The sequence below is a fragment of the Schistocerca americana genome, chromosome 7 (genome assembly GCF_021461395.2).
Source record: "Schistocerca americana isolate TAMUIC-IGC-003095 chromosome 7, iqSchAmer2.1, whole genome shotgun sequence".
Lineage (NCBI taxonomy): Eukaryota > Metazoa > Arthropoda > Insecta > Orthoptera > Acrididae > Schistocerca > Schistocerca americana.
Genome location: NC_060125.1, coordinates 189835032 through 189861986, shown reverse-complemented (window position 1 = coordinate 189861986; position 26955 = coordinate 189835032). Strand labels below are relative to the sequence as shown.

The window sequence follows — 26955 nt, the reverse complement described above, 5'->3', positions numbered from 1 at the left end:
GACTCTGCTGTAATTTGAGTACACAACGACCAGATTGGCTAACGTCAGTGCTAATTAATTCAGAATCGGCGCAATATATACAACTGTATATACGAAGACAGTAACTTGTTCGCGAAAGAACAGTTACTATTGATGACCGTGGAGCTTTTCCGTGGAATAAATGATAACAAACTGACAACCTCAGCTCCCGACAGGTGTTGTTGATATACCTCGATGTGGACAGCTGAAAATGTGTGCCCCGACAGGATCCTGCTTGCATGGCAGACGCTCTATCCATCTGAGCCACCGAGAACACAGATGAATAGCGCGACTGCAGGGACTTATCCCTTGCACGCTTCCCGTGAGACCCGGGTTCGAGTCCCGGTCGGGACACATTTTCAGCTGTCCACATCGAGGTATATCAACAACACCTGTCGGTAGCTGAGGTTGTCAGTTAGTTATCATTTATTCCAGGGAAAAGCTGCACAGTCATCAACAGTAACTGTTCTTACGAGAACAAGTTACTGTCTTCGTATAATAGTTAAAGGCGACCCAGCCATTGACCTTCGTCTGTGCGAATGCGCACAGGTTGCCCAAACTCTTATGGGTATCGCCAAAGCGTGTGCGAGTAATGAGTGGGTGGGCAAACGTCTATAAGGTACAATACATATGTAGAATTGTGGACGGTTGGGAATGCGAGTCTCACAGGAAGCGTGCAAGGGATAAGTCTCTGCAGTCGCGCTGTTCATCTGTGTCCTCGGTGGCTCAGATGGATAGAGCGTCTGCCATGTAAGCAGGAGATCTCGGGTTCGAGTCCCGGTCGGGGCACACATTTTCAGCTGTCCACATCGAAGTATATCAACAACACCTGTCGGCAGCTGAGGTTGTCAGTTATCATATACAACTGTATTCTGAACGATTTTACCTCACCACAGTGTACCCTGCCACACCCTTACTAATTTTCCAGACTGAATCTGACACCGATGCATATATAATTAAACTAGCTGTGGTACCTGGATTCTCTCGGGAGTTGATATGAGATTGTTTGGTAGTTGGAGTAAAAAACTTTAAAGTACGTATAAGAAGTAAAAAAAAAATATTGAAAACATATTACAACTATTTACAATATCTTTTTATAAACAACATATTTCATTTTGTTATCCAGGATATACGTGTGCAAATTTTTCAAATCTCCTACTCGAGAGCAAGCTACGTGTAGTTCACGGTGAAAAAAGCGAGTCTTTGAGGCTGATGCAGCAACATTTTAAAGTTCGTGCTTACACATTGTTAATTGTAAAATTATAGGCTAATTTGATTGGAAATTGCTGTCTTTTAAATTGGAATGGCATTTCAGCAGAGATCAGTGATATTCTGGGAATAAATAGCGTATGTCCTTTATACTTTCAAGTAACAATTTCGTCTTCAATGATATTATTCGACAGTTGTTTGAGGATCATCCTTGTTTTATTACATAGTTTTGGTGAGATGAGACTTTTGGGTAGTATGATCAGAGATTCAGTTTTAAGTCGAACGCAGTGTAGTGACATTCCTGGCTTTTGCAAAGAGTTTAGAAATTCTGTAGAAAGATTTCACACATTTTCAACGTTTACGTTCGTGTCGATCGATCTGTATATTTTATTTCCATCCGGTATTTTCTTTTGAATATATAAGTCGATATCGTCTACGATATTATTTATAGTTGCCAAAATTGCCCTTTCAAACAACCAGTCCGGATTGGTATGATTGTGAACAATGCTTCGATAAATTTGATCGGTGAGTTCGTTTTCAGCATGGCTATGTTTCAGACATCACCGTCGAGGCCGAGCGGTTCTAGGCGCTACAGTCTGGAACCGCGCGACCTCTACGGTCGCAGGTTCGAATCCTGCCTCGGGCATGGATGTGTGTGATGTCCTTAAGTTAGTTAGGTATTTCACGGTAAATGATGACAGCCAAAACAGTTGCAGGATAAAGATTTATTAAAATTCTTGACCAAGGTTTCGGTATATAAAAATATACCTTCATCAGAAGTAAAAAATCTAAAATTACATCCTGCAATGGAAATTAATAAAACAATTTTGCCAAAAGGCGTCGTCAGTAGTTAAGACACCATTTGTACAACATGATTATGGACACAGGGTCGATGCGAACACAGTTTAGCATCAGTACTTCGCCTATAAACTATCGTGACGAGAGTGTGAAAGCACTAGGGCAGATGGTTTCGTCGAGAGAGGGTACTTGTGGTACGTTTAAAATCTTGAAACTTAGTTAGGTTTAAGTAGTTCTAAGTTCTAGGGGACTGATGACCTCAGAAGTTAAATCCCATAGTGCTCAGAGCCATCACCGTTGAGTTTAATGAGGCCAGTCGTCCGGTCAGTTGAATATGCGCCTTAGGCTATTTGCCAAAGTTTTTGGGCAAAATGTGCTGTTGTTTCGCCTTTCGATAGTTCAACACTGATAGTTTTTGTTAGTCGCGGTATTTGTATATGTGGCCAGAGATGTGATTTCTTCTAAGTATGCATTGATGGTGCCTGATGGTGTTGGCTTGGGGATAACTGGAAATGTTTGTCGAAATTCTCCTGAGAGTATGAATAGAGCTCCTCTCATCACCTCAGAATTTCCTAGCAAGTATCGTAGTGTTCTGTCCATGGCTTTGGGAGATTTTTTATGCACCATTATGCATTCGTCCCACAAGATTATTTTAGTCTGCTTTAAAGGTTCACCCCGTCCAGATGCCCCTAGGATTTTACATAACCGGGATTGTTCTTCGGCTGATCCCAGCGGAGGTTCGAGTCCTCCCTCGGGCATGGTTGTGTGTGTTTATCCTTAGGATAATTTAGGTTAAGTAGTGTGTAAGCTTAGGGACTGATGACCTTAGTAGTTAAGTCCCATAAGATTTCACACACATTTGCACTTTTTTTGTTTGATTGTTCAAAATGGTTCAAATGGCTCTAAGCACTTTGAGACTTAACATCTGAGGTCATCAGTCCCCTAGACTTAAACCTAACTGACCTAAGGACATCACACACATGCATGCCCGAGGTAGGATTCGAACCTGCGACCGTAGCAGCAGCCCGGTTCCGGACTGAAGTGCCTAGAACCGCTCGGCCACAGTGGCCGGCTGTTTAATTGTTCCTCGGGTATATTCAACGGAAGTCGTTGGGTGGAATGGGCAGTTCGTCCTCCTTCCGTAAGTGTGGCTGCTATGCCGGATGATGCCAGGACAAGTGAGATGGGCTGTTTAGCACGTATTTCCGCCTGTAGTAGATTTATTAGAAACGTTTTCCCGGTGCCTCCTGATGCGTCCAAGTAAATAATTCCGCCAGTGTTGTTGTCGATCCTGTCCCCATGATAACGCTGTAAATTTCCTTTTGGTTGTCATTGAGAAGTGGTTTGTTGTGAGCAATGTACTGAAGTAGTTGCCGGCCGCGGTGGCCGAGCGGTTCTAGGCGCTTCAGCTCGGAATCGCGCGACTGCTACGGTCGCAGGTTCGAATCCTGCCTCGGGCATGGATGTGTGTGATGTCCTTAGGTTAGTTAGGTTTAAGTAGTTCTAAGTCTAGGGGACTGATGACCTCAGATGTTGAGTCCCATAGTGCTCAGAGCCATTTTGAACTGAAGTAGTTCGTCGATGTAGCTTTTCATCTTTGTAATTTAGAAATTTAACACACTGGTAGCATCTTTTCGTGGTTCATGCATCCCAAGTTGTACTAAGTTCTAGCTGATTATTGCTAAACATTTATCTTCTAGGCTAATGAGTGTTTCATTGAAGATGTCGTCGTTGAATTCGGTGTTGTACAGTTATGTCACTGCTTGTGTTTTCACTGTCCACAATTACAACGGCGACTTCATCTGTCTGAGGGGCATTAAATCGACATTCGTATTCTCCAGGTGGTCTTTTGTTGGCTCGAATTATAGCGATTAGAAATCATTCGGTCTAGAGCAGTTTTTAATATATCAATCAGTTGATTGTATCAATCGTGTAAGGTCCTCTGTATATCTCAGGTTACTTCTCGACTTAGTCCATTGATATTTGCGCATCATTGGTCGATTCCTGTTCCTTTATTTCCGATGAAATATACTTGCAGAAATTTATGGTCTTCGTTAGGAAGTGTTAGTAATGATCCCATAATGTGACAGATTTGTCCTTGGATGGAAAAAAACATTATCGATTTCTTCTGTTTGTATAGGTCGAAGCGTTAGTCTAGGTAATAATTGGGAAGCAGGCGTTACACCTTTTTATATTTTAAAGAAACTGTTTTGGCTCTGGAGTTTCACAGGTCATATAATGTAAAAATTCCTGCGGACGTTCTTCCGATGGTGGTAATGGCATTTTTCCATTTTTGCAACAGAATCCTAGTGTTTCTCGACTGAACTTTTTGGCTTTGCAAAATTGGCTGACGTTGTCCGTTTTTCCAGTTACGACGTGTTTGTGTTTGTTACATTCTTTCGTCATTTGTTAGGGTGTACTGTTTACATGGTAATAGGGTGATATTTTCATGGTTGGCTTGAGTTCGCAGTTTTGTATTATCAGATTATGTCGCAATTCATGATTCTTCAGTCCGTTCACTTCGTCGTTCTTCGATTTCTCTGCTTGTCACTGTGCCCATTCTCGTTCGTCGGGAACTTGAACGTGCTTCACGCTCTTCTCCTGGAGTGGTGGTCTGGGGTGCAGTTTCATTTCATAACAAGACACCTTTCGTTGTAATCCGTGGCACCCTTACAGCACACAGTACGTCAACGATATTCTACGCTCCGTTTGGTTGCCCTTCATGTAAAGCCACCCTGAAACTAAATTTCAGTAAGATAATGCCTGCCAGCACACGGCGAGAGCTTACACTGCGTGTCTTCGTGCTGGAAAAATCCTGCCTTGGCCAGCAAGTTCTCCAGATCTCTCCCCAGTTGAGAACGTTCGGAGCTTATTGGTAGGGCGCTTGGATCAACAACGTTATTGACTTGATCAACTTATGAAGCTCTTTATTTTGAATAAATCACTCAGTTTTTCTGAAAATGTAATCATTTATTTGTCTGTACATGTCCATCACATCTATCGATTTCCATACTTCGTGGGCAACGTTTTCAATTTTTTTCTTTTCTTTTTGTCTTAGAGTGCGTACATTTCCGATCATTGGCTCTTTACATCTAAATAATTTCATCCCCAAAACTGTAGGACGTGCTGCACGTATGGCAGCATTCGCGCATTCGCTTGGTTATATACTGTACTATGTTTTTAAATTTCTACGGTAAACTTTAAGACGCGACAGATCTCTATTTGAACAATGATTAGCACGCAACTCCTGTCTTCAGTCGTATCGTGTTTGAAGTACAGGATCTAACGTGTTACAGCCTGCCGCGTCTACTAATTCACAGAGCGGTGTAATTTACTATGCAGTGGCAATTCTTCCGTCGTTTTCACGAGTACGGCGTTTATGAAACTGACCTTTACTGAGACATGATGGACATCGTTACACGCGGTTTTGCGTGCTTACGAGTACTGATACGGAACGAAAGCAGCAGGAAATTGTGTGATATATAATTCTGCGGTTATCGACTCATCTGTGCCGGCCCCTTTCTGTTTTAGATCTGAATGGGATAAAACGTAATGTTAGGCAGCCTAGCTCGTTTAGAAATTTATGGCCTATGGTACACGCGATTGTAATCTATGTTTCAGAAATAAATTAGATTTTCTTTAGAGTTGCTGCAGTTAGGTCTAGATGTGGTAACGGCGCCTAATTATGTTCTTTTCCGCTTTAATTGTTGGCGTACAGTGTTACACTTTTATGATGTTGTTTACTGGTGTATCAATTTCTAAGTTTTAGGATATTTGTTCATATCTAAGAACCACACATACTTGTTGATTTCCTACTCAGTAGGCTGTCAGACCACTGAATATGTAATACGTAAAAGTTATCTTTGCAGATCTCTGTTCTTTTTGTGTCATGAGTTTCGTACATGTCATCCCATCTGATAACATAAGGAACGTAACATTTTCTTTTCGTCAGATTTCTATTACGGAACGCGCGAAGCAGTACTTACCAGCTGATACAGTAGTATTTGAGACTACCAGATTTCAGACGTTCCTGACCCACATCTCGAGCTTTTAATCGCTTGGTACCTTTTATAAACATTACAGTGATCTAGATTTTAATATTAATAAAAGATCAGCCCACATCACGTGAATAAAATGCAGTATTTTGTGTCTCTGATAAGCAAATTAGAAAGTTGTTCGAATTTCTGAGGGATTCCTCTCATCGCTCCATATCGGTACGTACATGTATGAGTCAGCGAAGACAAGGCATTCGCAATGTACACTGAGGTGCCAAAGAAACTGACATAGGGATGCGTATTCAAATGTAGGGATATGTAAACAGGCGGAATACGGTCGGTAACCCCTATATAAGACAAGTGTCTGACGCAGTTCTTAAGTTACTGCTGATACAATGCCAGGTTATCAAGTCTTTACGTGGTGTTATGGTCGGCGCACGAGCTGTGGGACCCAGCGTCTTCAAGGTAGCGAACAAGTGGGGATTTTCCCGTACTACCATTTCGCGAATGTACCGGCATCAGGAATCAGATAAAACATCAAATCTCCGACATCGCTGCGGCCGGAAAAAGATCCTGTTAGAACTCGACCAATGACAACTGAAGAGAATCGTTCAACGTGGCAGAAGTGCAACCCTTTGGCAAATAACGGCAGATCCTGTAAGAACTCGACCAACGACAACTGAAGAGAATCGTTCAACGTGGCAGAAGTGCAACCCTTTGGAAAATAACGGCAGATTTCAGTGCGTGAAACATTCAACGAAACATCATCGATATGGGCTTTCGGACTCAAAGGCCCAATCGTGTATCCTTGATGACTGCACAACAAAAAAGCTTTAAGCCTTGGCTTGACCCGTCATCACCGACATTGGATTGTTGATGACTGGAAACATGTTACCTTGTTTGGGCGAGTCTCGTTTCAAATTTTACCGAGCCAATGGACGTGTATGGGTATGGAAAGAACCTCATGAATCCAATGACCCTGCATGTCAGCGGGGTACTTTTCAATCTGGTTCAGGCTCTGATATAGTGTGGGGTGTGTGCAGTTGGAATGATATGGGAGTATTGGCGCAAGGCCAGTTATACCCGAAAGTACTGTTATCCAAGATGGCGGCGATGACGCCATCCAAGATGCCGGCCGTGACATCATCTGATGACATCAACCACAATAGCAGATTTTGGCAGGAAGTTTGAATTTTTGCAGGAAGATAGGTCAATTGGGCTACCCCACTAACCTAACCCACCTCACCTCCCATTCCCAGAAAATGGCGGGATATACAAATTCCATTGGGATAATGCATCACACCATAGTAATGTCTCCTAACCTAAGAAAATGGTGTGAAAGAAAGGGCGCTTGGACTACCTCCACTAACTTAAGTCACCTGACCACCATGTCATCCTGGGAAATGGTGAAGGGGGGACTCGACCTGTGCTGGACATAAGTCTTTATTATTTTTCATGCACCAGTCTCTATTTAAGCAATTAGAGGCAGTACCACCATCCAGGAAGTTTGCCACGATGTCCAGACTCCAACTGACCTAGTACTGCTACCAGAGGGTGGTCTCATCCATGATGTAATCCAAGATGGCCACTATGACGTCGGCTGCTGATGAGAGTAGCATTATCCGAGATGGCAGGAAACAGTGTCTTCACCATGAGGTGTAGACCCAATGGCTACCTGACGTCAGCTGATGACACAAGTACAGTTATCCAAGATGGCGGGAAACAGTGTGTTCGCCATGAAGCCCAGGTCCAGTACACAGCACCACCACCAGAGACCACAGTCATCCATTCTGTGATGTAATCCAAGATGACGTTCTGGGTGGGGGAAATGGGGGGAAAAGGACTCTGCCTGTGCTGTACATAAGTGTTTATTTTGCAGGCAGTGTCTCCACCACAAGATCTAGAGTCCAAATGACCTAGTACACAGGACTACCACAAGATCATGCATTCTAGAGAGGGAAAAGTTGCTACAGGTCAATTTTTCCACTGTTTTGTCAATTTGCATCAGTCACGTGAAATAACCAGCATTCGACTGGTATACAACCACGTCTTCTGTATGTGATTTAAATCGCTGTCTACTTGCACTCGTTAATGGCAAACTTGTTGGTCATCAGAGGACTTCCATCTCATATATGATGAAACATGGCACTTTCCTTTAAACGAACTTTGATTTATGCATTGAACTCCATCATCCAGTCGCATCTTGGGTGTAAAATCGAGTCTTCAGGTTCATAACTAAGTTAGCGATAGGTGCCCGTGAGTCACTATAATCCTCATGTATACATTTGCCTGACAGATGTGCTATTTACAGAGATAGTGGCGGAATGACTTGTAATTATCACATGTCGGATGCTGCTGCTATGCGCTTATCTGTTTCCTTGTAAGAGGTATTCGCTGTTACTAACGATCATTTTATATAGGACTGATGCAGGCCTAGTATAATTTCCGAGCTGTGATCGGATGTGAACAGTGGGCGCTATACATCTCCAGAAAGCTATATTGTACTCGTATGTTTTAGGGAAGTAGTTTTTTCGTTTCACCATTCGATAATATACTTTGTAGTAGAGAAACTGGGAAGAAGCATCTACGTCACCCACTTGAAATATATTTCTTACTTTGGAATATTAACAGCGCATCTCGAGTAATCTTGGGCACTTGGATGGGTGAGGACTAGGAAAGCTCTATTCAGTCACGAGACGTGATGTGTAGCGGCCTACTTCTGGTCGGTTGCAGACTGAATCAGTAATGGTGCTGCAGGGTGGATTGGTCAACGACAGTTTGAGGAGGGTCTCTCACTCTCTAATTCTACCCCAAGACAGTGAGAATTCTCTGTGACTCCCATACACACAGAGACAGATCGTAAATTAAGCACTATCCTCGAAGTGTTAGAAATATGTAGAGCACTGTCTGATATACTTTGATGGTGTATGTGTTCGAGAATTAACAATGAATGGACATACTGCAGAGTCATCTTTCCACATTCACAATGATACTAGCAAAGTGGAGAAAGGGTGGTTTAGCTACGATACTGAAACTGGGAAACATGCTGTCACATCATTGGTCAGTGTTGAAATTACTCTAAAATTGCTAAAATTGTTTGCACTCTCAACTGTAATGCCTATTGTTAGAGTACATCGTTGGTGTCTTTTCCACCCAATCTGTCCACTGCATGCTGTTGATTACCACATAATGATTGACTGACATCGCTTGTTTGAGCTGGAGAAAGAGTTTTGGTGGATGGACAACAGCTTCTGGGTTGGATAGTACAGAAACAGTGACCGCGTACCTGACTACAGTATGTTGAATCAGTCGAAATGGAACGTAGAGTCATCAGCTATTCCATAACTATGACAGATAAATTTTAATGTAAAGCTCGTGAATCGCTTTCGGATTGTAGTTTGGAAACCAACCACAACGCTGCAAAATTCCCCCAATTTGCTTATGTTGTAACTCTCTTTTACTTAAAATCATCCAGTGTTTGTGGCGTGTTACGGTAGCCACAGTAACAATATGATTTACATTGTACAATGTCTAGTTTTCTGTGGCAGGCTGAGGATCTTAGCGTCTTATAGGTCAATTTAGGACCAGATACAGACCTCAAAGTTGTGGCAGAAAAACAAAATGTTTTGCAGTGTTCAAAGAGTGTTAGAAAACAATATTTCAAACAATGGCACAGTGTGACAGGGAGTGTCTCTTGCGACTCAAAGTATAGTCTGTAGGATACGGCCAGCCTCCTACAGTACGGGTGATGAAACCATAAACTGACTTCTGCAATGGATCAGAAGCTGTATATTAAAAAGCATCGTCCCGCATCGTCACTATCAGCCATTTGACAGGTAAATTCGATGATGGCCGGGGTGTACTGTTAGGAATGCCATTCTGGGAAGTATTGCAAAAATTCTCTTTCTGTGCCGGACCCACATCACAGCTATGCATCATCGCACCAGCAACGGCGCCTAGGTGAGTTCTGTATCGGAAGTAGTTAGTGGAGCTTTTGTAGCTCGTAATTTTTTTCTGTTGTATGGTACAGAATAACGATGATAGCATGTTCGGGTGATAGATGTGATGGATGCGGATCTGATTCGGTTTGTAGTATCTGTATCTAGTTTGGATACACACCACATGAGCGCATCAGCAATCGTAAAATACACATGCTGCCCAGAGGTGTCTCCCATATGGAACTGGTGTGAGTGCATGTTGGAGTTGTGTGACATCTGTATAACACTCAGAGAACTTTAACTGAATACCCGAAAATAGAAGTAACTGTCACTTTTCCACTGCAGGTAGCAGCAGCGTGAGAGTCGTGGCTCGCACTGACATGTGTCTGGTGGTGGCTCATGGTGGGGTGGATGTGCGTGCACTCTTGGAGCGTCTATGCTCTGCAAATAGGTCTTCGCTCCCATCCAGTTACTTCAGCAACGGTGTCTAGCTGATCACATATTTTGAGAGGAATTTCTCAGGTGTCAAGTATGAAAGGGATGTCGCCACCTCATGTTTGCGGGTATCTGTGCATGGTTTGAAAATGCCGGTGGATCTCGACTTCTGGGAATATGTGAAGTAGCTTTCTTTGCAACCCAGCAAACGGGGCTGGCGGGTGGTGCCTGCATGTGTCTGTTGCATTATTTTGCGAGCAGGTTATAATGAATTATATAATGTTATTGGGAGAATATCTTTATATCTATATTACTGACTGATGAATATATGTGAATGCAGCTTGCCGCTAACTTGGTGTAATGTTTTGTCTGTACAGAGGTGTATCTGTCGCCTTTATTACCCCTTCACTCTCACACATAAATCGGTACAATAAAGTTAGGGCCTCCTGTTTTATCTTTAGGCTGATCCGTGATAAGACAGGTAAACAATTATACTAATGGAGGATTCTGAGTATTTTCTCGAATTTCATTCGCTCTCTCCCTCTCTCTCTGTCCTTTATCTATGTACAGTTTTAAATATAATATTTCATTTACGTGAAATCAGCCCAATAGAATCTCTGGTGGAGCCCTTCGTCTTAATATTCAGCGGCTGGCTTGCTGGAAAAGATCTTTACATTTGTTGTTATTGTTAAGCGCTGCATTCAGTTGGGAAAATCGATCGTTTGAACAATTCGTTCATTTTACGACAGATTTTGAATTTCAGATGTGGACGAAGCCTTTTTGGACGATTTTATAAAAACTCGGTGACTGCAGGCTCTCTTTGTCACAGCTGAAACTTCCCCACTAATTACAGGGCCAAGGCGATCGTCAATGATTCAGACAAAGAACTCATTCGTCATTCACTCTAGAATAAAAGGGTCACAAACCTTATTTCTGAGGAAAATTGTATATTCAATCCATTTCCATTACATGTTCCGTTTTCTGTTGATTCCAAGTCTTACTTAATTTGCGTTTACAGTCTTTCTCTCTCTGCAAATAACCCACTAGTGGCACAAACGTTAATAGCTCGCTTTAGCGAGAAGAAAAGCAAATATGTCTCTTTTAGAAGCCCGTCAATCTTCCAACAGATATTTCCGAAGCTGTCCTTCTTACCCCTCTATAATAACCATGGAGAATACATATATGTATCTCTGTTATTCCAAAGAATAAACGTACTAGAAAAATACCTTGGCGTCGACGAGCTGTCGGCGCATATATTACTAGAAAATCCGATCAGATACTTTTCAAAAGTGAATAAATGTGGATGATTTGATTGACCATTATTAATTATTGCGTGGTAGAGGGTAATTTTCCGTGGGGAGATTACAAGGTCTGTAGGCTGCACTATGCGTTATTTGGACAGTTTATGAGTACTGAGCCTGTCTATATATTAGTGTACTGCATTATTTAGGAGGAGTTTTCATGTCTGTACTGAAATTAGTTCGGTACTTTAGGAGTTGTTTGCGTGTCTGCAGAGCGTTATTTAGAAGTAGTTTACAGATCTGTGGCTGTGTGGCATAACACCAAATGTGTCAGAGCGTGTGTTTTGTAACAGTGTGATAAATATACTACTATAATTGCGTAGGCTTCCGCTGCCAGAGTCAGCCGACATAAAAGTTTCCTGGGTATGGTACCGCGTCATAATGTAAAAATTACTGCTGCTGGAGAAAAACCAACGTTTCGGCCACGATTGCAGCAGCGTTCTTCTGGGTCTAATGGTGCGTTCTAGCTGTGAAGTGTGCTTTATATTTTGTTGTTAGTGTTCCCTGCGCATGCCATTACATCATAATTTTAAAAAGGTAGTTTGTTTCATTGATCACTTAAGGAAGAAGGAGAGGGAACTTTATTTTAATAGGTTATTGCGGAGGATGGAGAACATGACCTCTGTTGTCTATTGGCTCTTGTGTTGTGTCACCGTCGAATCAGAAGTTTGCTGCTGTTTACCAACTGCTCGACGTCGGCCGCGCGGCGGCAGTTACTCGCCGGTAGTGCTCGTGCCTCGTGTTGCGCTCTGATTGCAGGCAACCAAGATGGGGCAAGCCTGAGTCCATCCTCCCTGTTCATGTTGTTAGGGTGTTTAAGTATTTCGATGGCCTCTCTGATTTTGCGTTTCGTCATAATTGGCTGCTTGGTCAACACACAAGCTTCGCTGAATTTTATTTCTTTTCCACAGTCTCGCTGGTGTTCTGCCGCTTCGGATTTGTTGTGTTGTCCTAGACGAATATAACGCTCGTGTTCCCGAATGCGCATTGCTATTGGCCTACCAGTTTCGCCGATGTATGCCTCTCCACATCCGCATTCCACCTTTTAAACGCCTGCAGTGTGTAACGCAACCACCTTGTCCTTCGTGGAGCCTAGCACGTCCTGGATCCTACGACCACTATAGAAGACAGGCTGCTCCCCAACGCGGCGAAGTTGTTTGCCTATTCGGTCAGTAACGTTCTTCACATAAGGTAAGCGCACTGTTGGCTGCAGTTTGCCTATTTATTGCTTGTCTTTCTTATTTGTGTTCGTCGACAAGGCTGTGTTTATCGCCGGCCAGAGTGACCGTGCGGTTCTGGGCGCTACAGTCTGGAACCGAGCGACCGCTACGGTCGTAGGTTCGAAATCTGCCTCGGGCATGGATGTGTGTGATGCCCTTAGGTTAGTTAGGTTTAATTAATTCTAAGTTCTACGCAACTGATGAACTCAGAAAATAAGTCGCGTAGTGCTGAAAGCCATTTGAGCTGTGTTGATCCACTTATGGCTGTAGCCATTGGCTAGAAAAGTTGTGCGTAACCTTTCAAGCTCAGGTGTGATGTTTTGAGCATTACTTAGGCGCTGCGCATGGCTTGCCAAAGAACGGATGACAGAGTTCTTCTGCGCTGGGTGGTGGTAGGATTGAGCGTGCAGATACCTGTCTCATGTCCATTATAATTATCCGGGCTTTTATGCAGTGGTCGGTTGATGAATTTTGTCTCAATTCCCAACGTTTCGTCTCCGACTGCGGGAGACATCTCCAAGGGGGTCCGTAGGTCGATGGAAGGTCCAACACACCCACTGGCACGCAACTGACTGTCTGTATGTGTAGGCTTGCGATATAGTCTGTGACCCATTGTGCCCTCCGTTCTCCTGTACACTTCGACGTCTAGAAATGGGATAGCACCATTCTTTTCTACTTCCAGCGTGAACTGTATCTTCCCGTGCATATTGTTCAAATATTCGTGAAACTTGTGTAACTCCGTTTCACTGTGAGGCCATATAGCGAACGTGTCGTCCACGTATCTGAACCAGCAACGTGGGCATAAGGGAGCTGAACCAAGGGCCGTTGCTTCAAAGGCTTCCATGAATATGTCGGCTGCCAACGGAGATAGGGGACACCCTATTGCTACGCCGTCTGTCTGCTCGTAGTATTTTCCTTGCCATTTGAAGTACGTTGAAGTCAGGCACAACTCAACCAGATCACATGCGTCTGGCGAGACATGCTCCTGAAGGATGCGGATAGTTTCATCTACTGGCACGTTCGTAAATAGTGATTTCACATCAAAGCTGACCATGATGCGCAGTGATCACTAACAACAAAACATAAAGGACACTGCACAGCTGGAACGCACGCAGGGGAGGGGGGATAGGTTAGTGGAGGTAAGCCCAATTGACCTATCTTCCCGCCAAAATTCAAACGTCCCGCCAAAATTCTCCATCGTGGATGACGTTATCAGATGATGCGCCCGCATCTCGTGGTCGTGCGGTAGCGTTCTCGCTTCCCACGCCCGGGTTCCCGGGTTCGATTCCCGGCGGGGTCAGGGATTTTCTCTGCCTCGTGATGGCTGGGTGTTGTGTGCTGTCCTTAGGTTAGTTAGGTTTAAGTAGTTCTAAGTTCTAGGGGACTTATGACCACAGCAGTTGAGTCCCATAGTGCTCAGAGCCATTTGAACCATTTTATCAGATGATGCAACGGCCGCCATTTAGGATGATGTCATCGCCGCCATCTTGGATAACGGTACTTTGCGGTAGAACCGGCCTTGATTCTGCTTATGGGACCATGATACACCTATAGACGACTCTGACAGGTGACTCGTATGTACGCATCCTGTCTGATCACATGCATCCATTTTTGTCCATTATGCATTCCGACAGACTTGGGCAATTCCAGCAGGACACCCCACACCTCCAGAAACGCTACAGACTGGCTGCAGAAACACTCTTCTGAGTTTAAACGCTTCTACTGCCCTCCAAACTCCCCAGACCTGAACATTATTGAGCATATCTGGGATGCCTTGTAACGTGCTGTTCAGAAGAGATCTCCCCCCTCGTACTCCTACGGTTTTATGGACAGTCCTGCAGGGTTCATGGTGTCAATTCCCTCCAGCACTACTTCAGACATTAACTGACTCCATGCCAAATCGTGATGCGTCACTTCTGCGTGCTCGCGGGGACCCTACATGTTATTAGACAAATGCAATAGTTTTTTAGGCTCTTCAGTGTATAACAAGTAAATAAACTGAGTTCCAGTTTTTGCTGTGTCATAAGTGACAATGTGGCTAACTATCGAACACATGCAAGCAGTTTTTAATGTTTTCAAGTGGCGAATTATTACACTTCCCTTACAGGGCTTCGAAGAGAACTTCACCGACATTATACGTGTGGAAATACACCAAATAGTAACTAGCTAACAGCGCTGCAGACCACTGCCACGACGTCGGAAGAGGAGGTCCCACAGACTTTTGCACCACATTTAAGCAAACACGTAACAGTGGTTTGGCTCCTGAGCTTAGCTCTGTGCTTGAAGCCCGGCAGACCCTGCTCTGCTGTTGTAGCGATCAGGCAACTTACTAATGAAGCTGTTCAGACTTTTACAATGTACAAGGCAGTCGTAAAAGTGGATGTCGGTCTCGTTTATGAGAAATGTCGTCAGAATATTAGTGCAACATTTAGATTGTATCTGAAAAATATCCTGATCGTGCCACGGCCTCGCGATCTGCCTATACAGACATGTTATAAATCATTTCAATTATCTTTAAGGGTGAAGAAAAAAAATACCCTGATGAAAAATATCAGCAACTGATGAGAGTGATGAAATTAAGATTTTAGCTGAGGTAACAAAGAACCCACGCGTTAGTAGGAGGCAGCTTGAATAGCAGTCATCTGTAACGCATTTCACCCATTCCACTTTACTCTATGCCAACAGCTTCGTGACAATGACTTGCAAAATCGGTTACACTTCCCTGAACGAACTCTATGAAAACTTCAAAGTGATGTGACTTTTCTAGACAATATTTTGCTTATGATAGGAGCATCGTTTAGAAATCATGCGCAAATTTCGTGATGGTTGCATCGTTCGTCCAGGAAACTCAAAATAGCCTGTAAGGTCACAAGACTTAACATCCCTGGACTCCCGTTGGGAAAATAAGAAGAAAGGAAGCACCAACGATTCCAGAAGACAAGAGAAATACCGACAGGTACAGATGAACACGTTGAATTTACGTATTGTTTTTCCGTGGGGAATCGGTGTATAGCATGAGCTAATACACAAAGACAATATTTTGAGCTCTTGAAATGACAGTCATAATGATAAAACCTCGAAGCGTACCAAAGTTTCGTGTCTGCTTATATTTGGTCCAGTGCGGCAGACGTTGGTGAGTCCTCTTCTCCTCGCGAAAGGGCAGTCGCTTGCAGCGCTTTTATATTGTTACTATTTCATCCGATTGCACACTAGTTATGTCACTGAAGCCTTTCTCGAAGGCCTGTATGGCACAGAGAAAAACATAAGGTTACCCCAGAGAAAAACTAGATACGTGGAATAACGTTTAACACTACTTGCGAATGCCAGAAGATTCACCACATTATATATTTGAAAACTACATATCGATATATTTACTGTTTCCGGTGTGGCCTGGTTTAGATACCTTAACCTGTACGGCAACGGTTTTACGTTTGTCTAATAAATACCATTTTGTCGACTGATATTTCGGCCAAATATCGTCCAGCCATCGCCTTTTTCCCCGTCAGTGCTGCACAGAAATTCCACATGCCAACGAGCACATCACAAATAATTCTGTATCTTCTGTGCGTAGAACACAACACTGCGCTGACGCACCCGCGTGCAGTTCAGTGCCTGCGACCACGGCAATACTTCAACTGCAGGAGAAATTGGACCAGTTCTGGACTAGAAACTTACTCACCACCGAAATAGCCAAACGATCGAAGAGAGCCTCGAGGCGCAAATATTGCTCGGGTGTTTAATGATATCGTCGTGAAGACTATGAGAGTACAAAAGGATTCCCTCTGCTATGGAATGCTACTTCATAATTGCGACAGTTCGTAGGTGGGCTGCTACCATGTGGCATACTCACCTGCCAGTTTACTGTCAGAGTTGTCTCCCTCCGCCAAAATGTTTTATTTTAAGGAACTGGAGGCTCATATTTTATCCTCTCACCTCTGATACATTAAACCTGAGTGGCATGCCAGGGTTTACAGCGTGGACGTGGAATAGCATTTGCTGAAAAAACTAGTAAGCGCTCAGATATTTCTTGTCCTAATCTGCTGTTTTCAGATGATAAAGTAATAACACCTCACAGTGAGGAAGACAGCCAGCAAACAGTCAATTGGCTAAACGAAATAAACGGGTACAATCTTAAAATATCCTTGCAAAATACCAAAATTTCCATGGTAATGGAAGGAGTCGCATGACGTTGTTGGGTGAGAGACACCGTGAGATTGGTTCAGCCACTTGATCGAAATGGGTTTTCTTCCTCCTCGAGTAATGGCCCCAACCCGCGGGACCACACGGACGTGTGTTAAATGTATCTGTTGAGTACAGGAGACTGCACTACCAGTCATATACAATGAGGGAAAAAATCGCAACACCAAAAAATTATTAATGTAGAGTAATGAAATTTCGGCAGTACATTTGTTTAGGCAACATATTTTTCAATGCTTGAAACTGAAAGATCACAGATTAATGTAAGCACGAGATAAGCCATTGAAAATGTGAAAAATACTGATAAATTAATAACCGGTTAAACTGCCAAAAATTTGAATGCAGGCATGCAAAAGTGCAGGCACTGTGTTGTACGGGTACCGGATGTCAGTTTGTGGAATGCAGTTCGATGCCTGGTAACTCTGATCGGCCAGTACTAATGCTATTTGTGGACAGCACTGGAGTTGTCATCCAATGGTGTCCCATATGTGCTCGACTGGGGACAGATCTGGTGATCGAGCAGGTCAAGGCAACATCTCGACACTCTGCAGAGGATGTTGAGTTAGAACAGTGATATTTGGGCGAGCGCTATCCTGTTGGGAAACATCTCCTGCAATGTTGCCATCCATGAACAGTCGAATCACCAGACTGACGTATAGTTTCGTAGCCAGGGTGCGTGGGATAACCACGAGAGCGTTCCTGCAATCAAATGGCTCTGAGCACTATGGTACTTAACATCTGAGGTCATCAGTCCCCTAGAACTTATAACTAGTTAAAGCTAACTAACCTAAGGACATCACACACATCCATGCCTGAGGCAGGATTCGAACCTGCGACCGTAGCGGTCGCGCCTAGAACCGCGCTGACTGTAGCGCCTAGAACCGCTCGGCCATTCCGGCCGTCGTTCCTGCAATCGTCCGAAATCACACCTGAGGCTATAGCTTGGTTGCAGGCCGTCAACTGGCCTCCATCTAACCAAAAAACGGCCATCATTGGCACAGCGTTAGACCCAGCTTTCATCAGAAATCAAAACAGACTTCCACTTTGCCCACCAATGAACTTCCACTTGACAACACTGAAGTCGCAAATGGCGGTGGTTTGTGATCAGTGGAATGAATTCTGCAGGACATGTGGCTCGGAGCTGTCCTTGAAGTAACAGTATTTGTAACAGTTATTTGTCTCGCTGTTTTGCCAACCTCTGGTCAGATTGCTGCTGCACAAGCAGTATGATGCACCAGAGCCATATGCCAAACACGATGGTCTCCTCTCTCGATAATGCCAAGTGAACGTCTGGAGCACGGTCTTCTTGCGGCAGTACCTTCTCGAGAGCACCGATGCAAGCAGTTGTGAACAGTGGCGACGTTTCTGCCGAGTCTTTTTGAAATATTGCAAAAGGAACACCAAGTTTCTCGTAGTCCTATTACAAGACCTCGATGAAGCTCAATGAGGTGTCGTTAAAGGCATCTTTGGCGCCTTAAAGACATTATTTATTGGCATCAACTCATCACGTCCAATCTGAAAGGTAACTACCGCTGACGGCCGTTACAACGGGTATCTAAAACAAACCTGACTTGATACTGATTGTGGCGCTACATCATCTTTTAGCAGTTGAAACATTGTAAGGTGGCGTGGTCTCCTGACCTTCATTTCTTACAGATTCCATCCTCACAATTGTATTCTGCACATGAAGACGCTTCATTCGAACCGAAGCTCGATAAGGTAGAGTCAATTTTGTGTGAATTCATGTAAGTGATATGCAAATTTAATAAGTAAATTGCAAGTGCGCACCGAGATTGAAAAAGTCGAGGCTGGCGTACACAACATGACGGGCACAGGAATTTTCGGTCTAAAGAGGAAACCAGCCCGCTGGGAAGACTGTCCCTTCAGAGGGGTGGGTTAACAACATACCTACTTTGGCCGAAGCGACGGCCCAGAAAAAAGACAGCTTTTGCGGGAGCGAAGGGATGACGACCCTCGTGTTCGACTTAAAAGCAAATTCCGCTACATTGTGTGGGAGCGCCCTGAAGACGCATTTTTTCACGGACCGACTGCGTAGTTACGGAGTTCTCACAGGAGGACACTGTACACCTAACGAAGATGCTACAGATTTCCGCATTAGTCGACTCAAATGAAACGCCATTCTCCCGTTGAAAAGAGCAACGCTGATTGGCGGAATATTTCTGACGCAAAGAGTGAGAGGAATGAGGGAAGACAGTGAATGATATAGCCTTGCAACTTTTCCAGAAAAAGCGGCCGTTTCGTTGTCGCTCTTGGAGTGGGAACACATAACGATAGCGAATGCGCTCGTACGTGTACGCAAAGAGCGAGGAACAAAGTCTCTCCTCAGTACTTAGAGAGTACCTCTGTCGTTAGCGAATCGGAGTGACACTCTATATTGAGTCACCCGCGATTAAGCGTTGTTCACTGTGTTGGCCGCCACGCTTATTGTGCGGTGTGAACACGGACACAGTAGTAGTTAAATGCCTGCGAGCGAGGATTGAGTGGCATCGCGGTGGAATGGTTATCTGACTGGTGTACCACGCGAATAGTCAGACTAGGGGCGGATAGGAGTCCTTGTCTTCATCAAGGCGTAGGGAGAGTTTGATTGGCGAAGGACAATCCAGATAGAAAGAGATAGTTGTGTTATTTGTCAGCAACGAGCGACGAAGGCAGCAAAAAAATGGTTCAAATGGCTCTGAGCACTATGGGACTCAACTGCTGAGGTCATTAGTCCCCTAGAACTTAGAACTAGTTAAACCTAACTAACCTAAGGACATCACAAACAGCCATGCCCGAGGCAGGATTCGAACCTGCGACCGTAGCGGTCTTGCGGTTCCAGACTGCAGCGCCTTTAACCGCACGGCCACTTCGGCCGGCTCGAAGGCAGCAGTCGTCGCAGCTCAAGGTATTGTGCGCCACAGCGTATGTAAGCCCCATCTGTCCTCCCTAACAGTACACCCCACTACATTTCTCATCCGACAGCTTTGACCGTACCTAGAAAAGTTATTAAAGTTTTGTAGGCGTGGCCCTCATCCATTCTGCCGAGTAAATAACATTCTTAAAGAAAAGGGGAAAAGAACCTTTCCATACTTTGTAAAATAATAGCATTCCTATCTACAAGAGGCAATCTACTGTTCCGAAAAGAACCCAGAAATTTTTTATTATTCTATAAGAAAAAGTTTCACTACATTTCTCAGAATTTTTTGTAGTAAATAATATTTTTCGTTCGTTTAGTGTTTTTCTTACATTAATTAGCAATATTCCCATATAAAACTATTCCACTAGTTACGTAAGAATATACAGAATATTTTTGTGTCTTTTCCTTACAGCGGACGACTCCAGAAGATATTTGTTGCGGAATGTTTTTCAGGCAGTTCTTGTTGGTACATTAGGAGCGTCTTTCTGACTTCTGTGGTAGTGTGAGGTGGAAATTGTTTCTTGCAGGAGCCAAAGGGTACTTGTTGGATCGATCCATTGTGCAACTTCACAAAATAAAACCCACACACTCACAACACGTCTATCAACTCTCGTTTACGTCGCACGAGTCCTTCTTGGCACTGCGATTCTTTTCCGTCAGTGTACGCGTATCCTTACATTGTAAATTTCAAGAAAATTCGTAAATCACTGAGCCAAAAACCAAATAAAATAAGAGCTGACGTGTAGGGCAGAACGACAGGTGACGTGGTGCTTTTATGTCCACAGTACGGCATGCGGCCCATCCTGATGGCGGCGTGGCACGGCCACAGGGACGCCGTCCAGATGCTCATCAACTGCGGCGCCAGCCTCGTCGCCGTCAACAAGGTGAGTCATGGCACCAAAATAGCCAAGCAGTCGCTGAGAGGCTTTGTGCTTTACAGGGAGCACTAGACTCTTCGGGTGAGTCTGACAGATTTCAGCGTAGGTGTACTATCTCCTCTACGTAAAAGCATTGTATGGCTAAAATGTTTGCTGAACATGTCCATTACATGATATGCGAAATTTACCGGCTTAAAGTGTATTCCATGGAGTTTCGGGGTTGCAGCCGAATGACGACTTATTCCCACGATATTTCGGCTGACAGCCCTTGAGCCATCTTCAAGTGTGTGGTTAATACTAGAGACTGGCTGCGCGGAGTGGCCGCGCGGTTTAAGGCGCCATGTCACGGACTGCGCGGCCCCTCCTGCCGGAGGTTCGAGTCCTCCCTCGAGCATGGGCGTGTGTACTTTGTTCTTAGCAGAAGTTAGTTTAAGTAGTGTGTAAATGGAGGGACCGATGACCTCAGCAGTTTGATCCCTTAGGAATTCACACATTAGAGACTGCTAGTTTACCTCGCTAACTTTATACCGAAAAGAATAATCCTTGGAATGTCCTGTTGACATACAATGCTCGGTTTATGGCTTATTTACACGGCTGTGAAAGGCACATCTAGCGATCATGTTCAAAGCGCCTTTCACACGCTGTGCGCGTTGTCTGACTAACGTAGGCTTCGCCACACTGGCAAAGTATTCTGTAGATTCTAGCTCTCGGCAATCCTGGGTCATCCTTCGCCGAACCAAGAAGCGCGTAAGTCTTTGCAAGTGTGAGGAAGTGGCATGATCTTTCCTTAAGATTCTGTCTAATTTAGTCGAAATATTGCCGATGTAAGGGAGGCACCCCCTGGACTTGAACCGCTCCTTCTCCTTTTGATTTTGTAGGTGATTTCTTCCTTCTCAAAACTGCGTTGATCTAATATGGATATTATCCATGGAGACGGCCTTTGCGAAGCTGTCTACATCAGACAGAATGGACTCAACATGTATTCGGTGCACCAATGTTCGAAGAATGCCCATAGTTTGTGATGGGTGGTGGCTGCAAATACCGGGTCTGTATATGTGGGCTTACGATAAACGGAATGCTCGAGTGATCCATCGATATTATGACAGACCAACACATCCAAAAGCTGCAGGCAGCCGTTTTTCTCCACTTCCATCGTAAATTTGATATTCTCGTGACTGAATTCAGCTGCTGCAGAAAGCGTGATGGTTCTTCTTCACCATGGGGTCACACTGCAAAAATTATCATCTACATAACGTTAAAAGAGTTTTGGTTTAAGTTCTGCCGAATCAGATGCTCTCTCCTCAAAGTCTTTCCTGGTTATTCTGCCGTTGAAATCTTGGCCTTGACGAAATCCTTCTGGGATTATGTAATTAAGGAGCCAGTAGATATACGTTTAGCGGAGGATCTGATTAATCCTGTTATCGGTTTTCAATAGTATAAGGCGTGGGAACCAGTGATTTGCGTAATATATACAGGAAGGAAACGTTCTATGACTAATGACACTTCTAATGATAGTTAATTTTATTAATTTCACGTCTGAATCTTAGCTCCGCGAGCCCGCATTCAGAGATCGCGTATGTAGTATCACCATTACGCACGCACTTTTGAGGCTTAGGTGGAGCAATACACGAAGAAGGCACGAAACTCAACAAACATCGCTCAAGCAGCGGCTGCCTCTACGCATCCGTCTCCACGCAAATTTTCAGTATAGCGACGTGAACTATCAATCTACAGAGCTAAACGCACACTTGAAGATGGTTGCATGGTTGACAGCCGAAATATCGAGGGAAGAAGTCGACGTCATGCAGCTGCAATCTCGAAACTTTGTCCATTATGTGTGACATGTTTAATTCGTTCCTTATGTAAAATATGTGAAATCAGACGCCGCTTTGAGCCACATGTGAAACGTATGAAGGAAAAGTACTAACAATGAATGGGGCGAGTATTGTTATTGTTTTTTCGTAAGTTGTTGTGTACGTCTGTAGATGTGTTTCGCATTAGACGATCTTACATCGGCAAGATTAAGGCTCCTGTTTGCGATTTCAGCCCTGTTTCGTAACACAACACAACAGTAATGGGAATAGAAATAGAATATAGAGCCAAACACGGTTGTTTGACTCGATGAACCGTTACTTGGAAAATTAAATGTAAAACGGAATGTAAAAGCGAGAACTCGTGTCTCACTATTCCTACTCGTGCGTAAGGCAGACTTGCTAAAGCCTCTGTTACATCTGCTGTTTGATGTTTTGATGTATTCTTCACAGAATCGATGTGCGACGTTGCTTGGAGACTTCGCTCCGATAGTGTTCCCACATGGGAAGCCAGAGGAAGTGAACTAGAACTAGCTCAAATTGTCGCAATATATTTCACTGCTGTGGGGTAGGAGCAAACTGAAACCGTTGCAGTTATCCTGTATCGAGATAGCATTATCAGTGTCAAGTCCTGTATTGTAGGGACTTGTGCTTCCTTTCGGAAGTGCACTTTTACCATGGAAAAGAAAGACGAATATTCTGTGAAGATACAAACTTTCACAATCAGTATTACTTACCGGCTACGGTCAACAGACCCACTACCTGGTTCCTATCTGACTGCTTCCAGGAGCAACAAAAATTTGATATTCTGTATCTCATATGATAATAGACCAAATTTAAAATTTAAAAATGCTGTCATAACCTTCCCATTAAGAGGTACAATCTTATATTAAAGTTGGAACACAATAAGTCAGTTATTAAAGTTAAAAACTGTGTATATGTCTGGAGGCAGAGTAACCGACGGTGCGCAAATTACGTAGACTATATTGATTCAGTATTGAAGGATGAGAGCACATAGCGGCTTGCAACAAATTTTGCCCATGTAGTCAGATCTTTTCGAAACTTCCCCTCACTGGCCCTCGCCAGAAAGTAACAAAAAATGTGTATCAATTGCTACATTTTGGCTATTCACGCAGTAAAACTTCGGCATCAGGCAGTACATTTTAATGTATCATTTCTTTGCTATGAACCTTATTAGCAATTATATTTGCAAGCAAAACCCACATATATCACTGAATCAACTCGCATAATTGTACTCTTATTATTGTATGCCACACACGATACTTGAGAAATATGAGGGCATTGAGATTGAGATACGTGAAAAACTAGCTTTTCTTGAAACGGAGCGCAAACCATGCAGAATATACGCTTTCATTGTTTGATTCGCATATTTACTCCACACGCCATCTAATGGTATGTGGCGGAGGGAGTTTCTGGTATCAATATAGCCTCCCCCTAAATCCTGTTCCATTCAGGAATGGTGTGTGGGAGGAATGTATGAACTCTAATTTCACTGATTGTCCCGTTGTGGTCATTTCACGAGACGTACGCGGGAGGAAGTGGTATACAGCCCGTCCTCTCTTGGAGACTTTCAGTAGTAAACTTCTCCATGATGCACATATCTTCTTTTGCAGGGCTTGTTGTTAGAGTCTGATGAGCATCTCTGTAACGGTCTTACTAAACGAAGTTGTAACGAGATATTAGCTCTGTTTAGGATCTTCTATGTCTCCTCCGTTAAGCCTACTTTGTAAACGTCTGAGGCTAAGAAGCATTTATCGACAAACGGCCAAAATAGCCACTTTTTTCTTGGATGGATTGCATTTTCCTTAGATTTCTCCAGCTAGTCTCAAACTGTCTTCTGCACGTCCTACAACCGTGAAAGTCATTTCAAAAGTTCTGCAGGCTGCAAGTTGAATCTGAAGAAAATATTTTACAAAATATTCAATATAGTCTCCATTGTTACTTTTGGCAGCTACCCATCGCTTTGGCAACTTCCGTATTTCGGGTAGGGCACCTTAATTGTCGAGCTGTCTGGTTATTCGGGTCACCTCAATGGAATCTTCATCGATTGTATAAAAACGTTCCTCACAGACATTCTCCTTCAATTTGGGAAACAAATCGAAGTCTGGTGGACTCATAACAGCACTGTATGGTGGCTGGGGAAGTATTTTCCCATCCGCATTTGTCGAGCGTTTCTCTCACTGGTAGGGCAATCTAGGGTTTGCATTATTGTGCAAAATGAGGACAACAGCTGCAAGTATACCAGGCCTTCTTTGACGAATTTCCGGGAGAAGAACATTTTGCAGAAATAGCTTGTAGTACGAGCCTGTTACAGACGTCACTGGGCACTCTATTTATAGCTATGACCCCTTTCATACCATACGCTAAGATCGTCATCCTTTTACCTTCAATTGTTAGCGGCGGAATTTTTTAGGCGTGAAGAGTCAGAACTTTTCCATTGTGATGACTGAGACTTCAGTTCTGGCTAAAAGTCTCGTATCCGGGTCCCATCAAGTGCAAATTTTTTTTTCATAAACTGTTCTCCATCTGCTCGGTAAAGTCGAAGCAATTCTATTGCAAGCTGCTTTCTGCTCTTCATTCATGTAATATTTTCTGTTATGTTTCTGTAAACTGAAGTGACAGACCTTCTGGCCTCATATGCAGTTTCCTCACATGTTTTTCGTCGATCCGCTCTCAAAATGGCATTACCAACAACCTGAGAGGTGTAGTCTGTTGCAGTTAATGGCCTTCCACTTCTTGGGTTATCCCCAGTGCTTATCGGACCTTCGCGGAAACGAGCAGACCACCGTGATATTGTGCTACGATCCGCAGTTCACAGCCATAATTTTGTTTATAGATGAGGGAGGATCACGAGGGACGGCACAGTAAATAACGAAAATACTCATGTGCGGGAAGGTGCGTATACGCGAGGAATCGTGATTGATGTGGGGCTTCTGAATCGATTCAGTACCAACGTATCAGCAGGAACTGTCAGTGACATTTCTTAGAGGTATACACTTTAGCAAACAGATAAACAGGTGTTTTGCAGTGCCGATTTCTGTTCAATAAATTACCATTTGCACTGGAGAACGTTAGCCTCCCAGAGAGACAATAAGTGTGGTTCTCGCACGAAGGTGCACCACAGCATTTTAAACGGAGCGTGCGACAGTAACGTTTCGTGGGCGAGGACGTCCAGTAGCATGGCTTCTCCTTTCAGTGGACCTGAATCCGTTGTCTTTCTGGATATGGGAACATTTAAGCGCGTTGGTGTGTGAAACTAGCCCATCGACAATGTGCAGACTTTACAGCGGTGTGTGATGAATGCAAGTGACCCAGTCTTGATAGAGCCACGTGTGTTTGAAAGAGTGCGTGATCCCCTGTGAAGAAGGGCTGAAGTAAGTTTCGGGGTGCGTGTTAACCACACGCAGCATAGCCATTACTGTCTGCTTAGCCCATATTTCATGTATTGGTTTCCAGACATATCATTATAATATACGAACTTCTAGTTCTAACCGCTACTACTCCCTACATGAATAAGTGGCACTCTTTTAACACAGTGTATACATTGTAAACATTATCATATGGGATACTCCCTACCTTTCCTTTGCGTGTATTTAAAAATTTTTCCCGCTGACAACAATCTTATAGGAAATACTGAATGTCATCCGATACACTGTAAACTCGTATTTTGTACACTAAACGACAGAATTTCGATCACTCCCCAAAGTTTGTTATAAATGTTTAGAAACGTCCTGTAAGAGGGCTCCACAAAGGAAAGTTGTTGGTTCTGCCAAACGCTATTACGTGACACTAAAAAGAAGTGCGAACAGCGCACGTCAGTGCTCGTATGCAATAAACTACGGTTTAAGATAAAGCATCTATGGCATAGTAATCTCACTGTTTTGCTTTAACATCAGTTGAGTTAATCATTTGCCAATTTACATTAAGATCTCTTTATAAATAGCAAATTCACGTTTAGACATGATTAATAACCTCATATCCTCCGATCGCACACACGCTTTGTTCTGCCACATACACTGTGCGTTTCAGCCTAGCATCCCTTTATCGACCACTAAACGGCAGATAATGACAGCTGCGGGTATCTCGAGCAGACTGCGTGCTGCTTATGAATATTGAGGAACCATCTCTGGCGGGTATCTCGGACACCGTTAGCAGGCATAGCTTATTACCACGTAGAGCGTACATTAATATTCATATCCTGCATGCAGATATCAGCC

General features: G+C 43.7%; 1 protein-coding gene across 1 annotated transcript in view; it reads left to right on the top strand.

Annotated features, from left to right (window-relative positions):
- Positions 1-26955, top strand: part of LOC124621815 (ankyrin repeat and death domain-containing protein 1A-like) — a 434679-nt gene that overhangs the window by 186520 nt on the left and 221204 nt on the right. The window contains exon 5 of the mRNA XM_047147254.1: positions 20814-20912. Within this exon, the coding sequence (XP_047003210.1) occupies positions 20814-20912 (99 nt within the window). The remainder of the gene's footprint in view (positions 1-20813; positions 20913-26955) is intronic.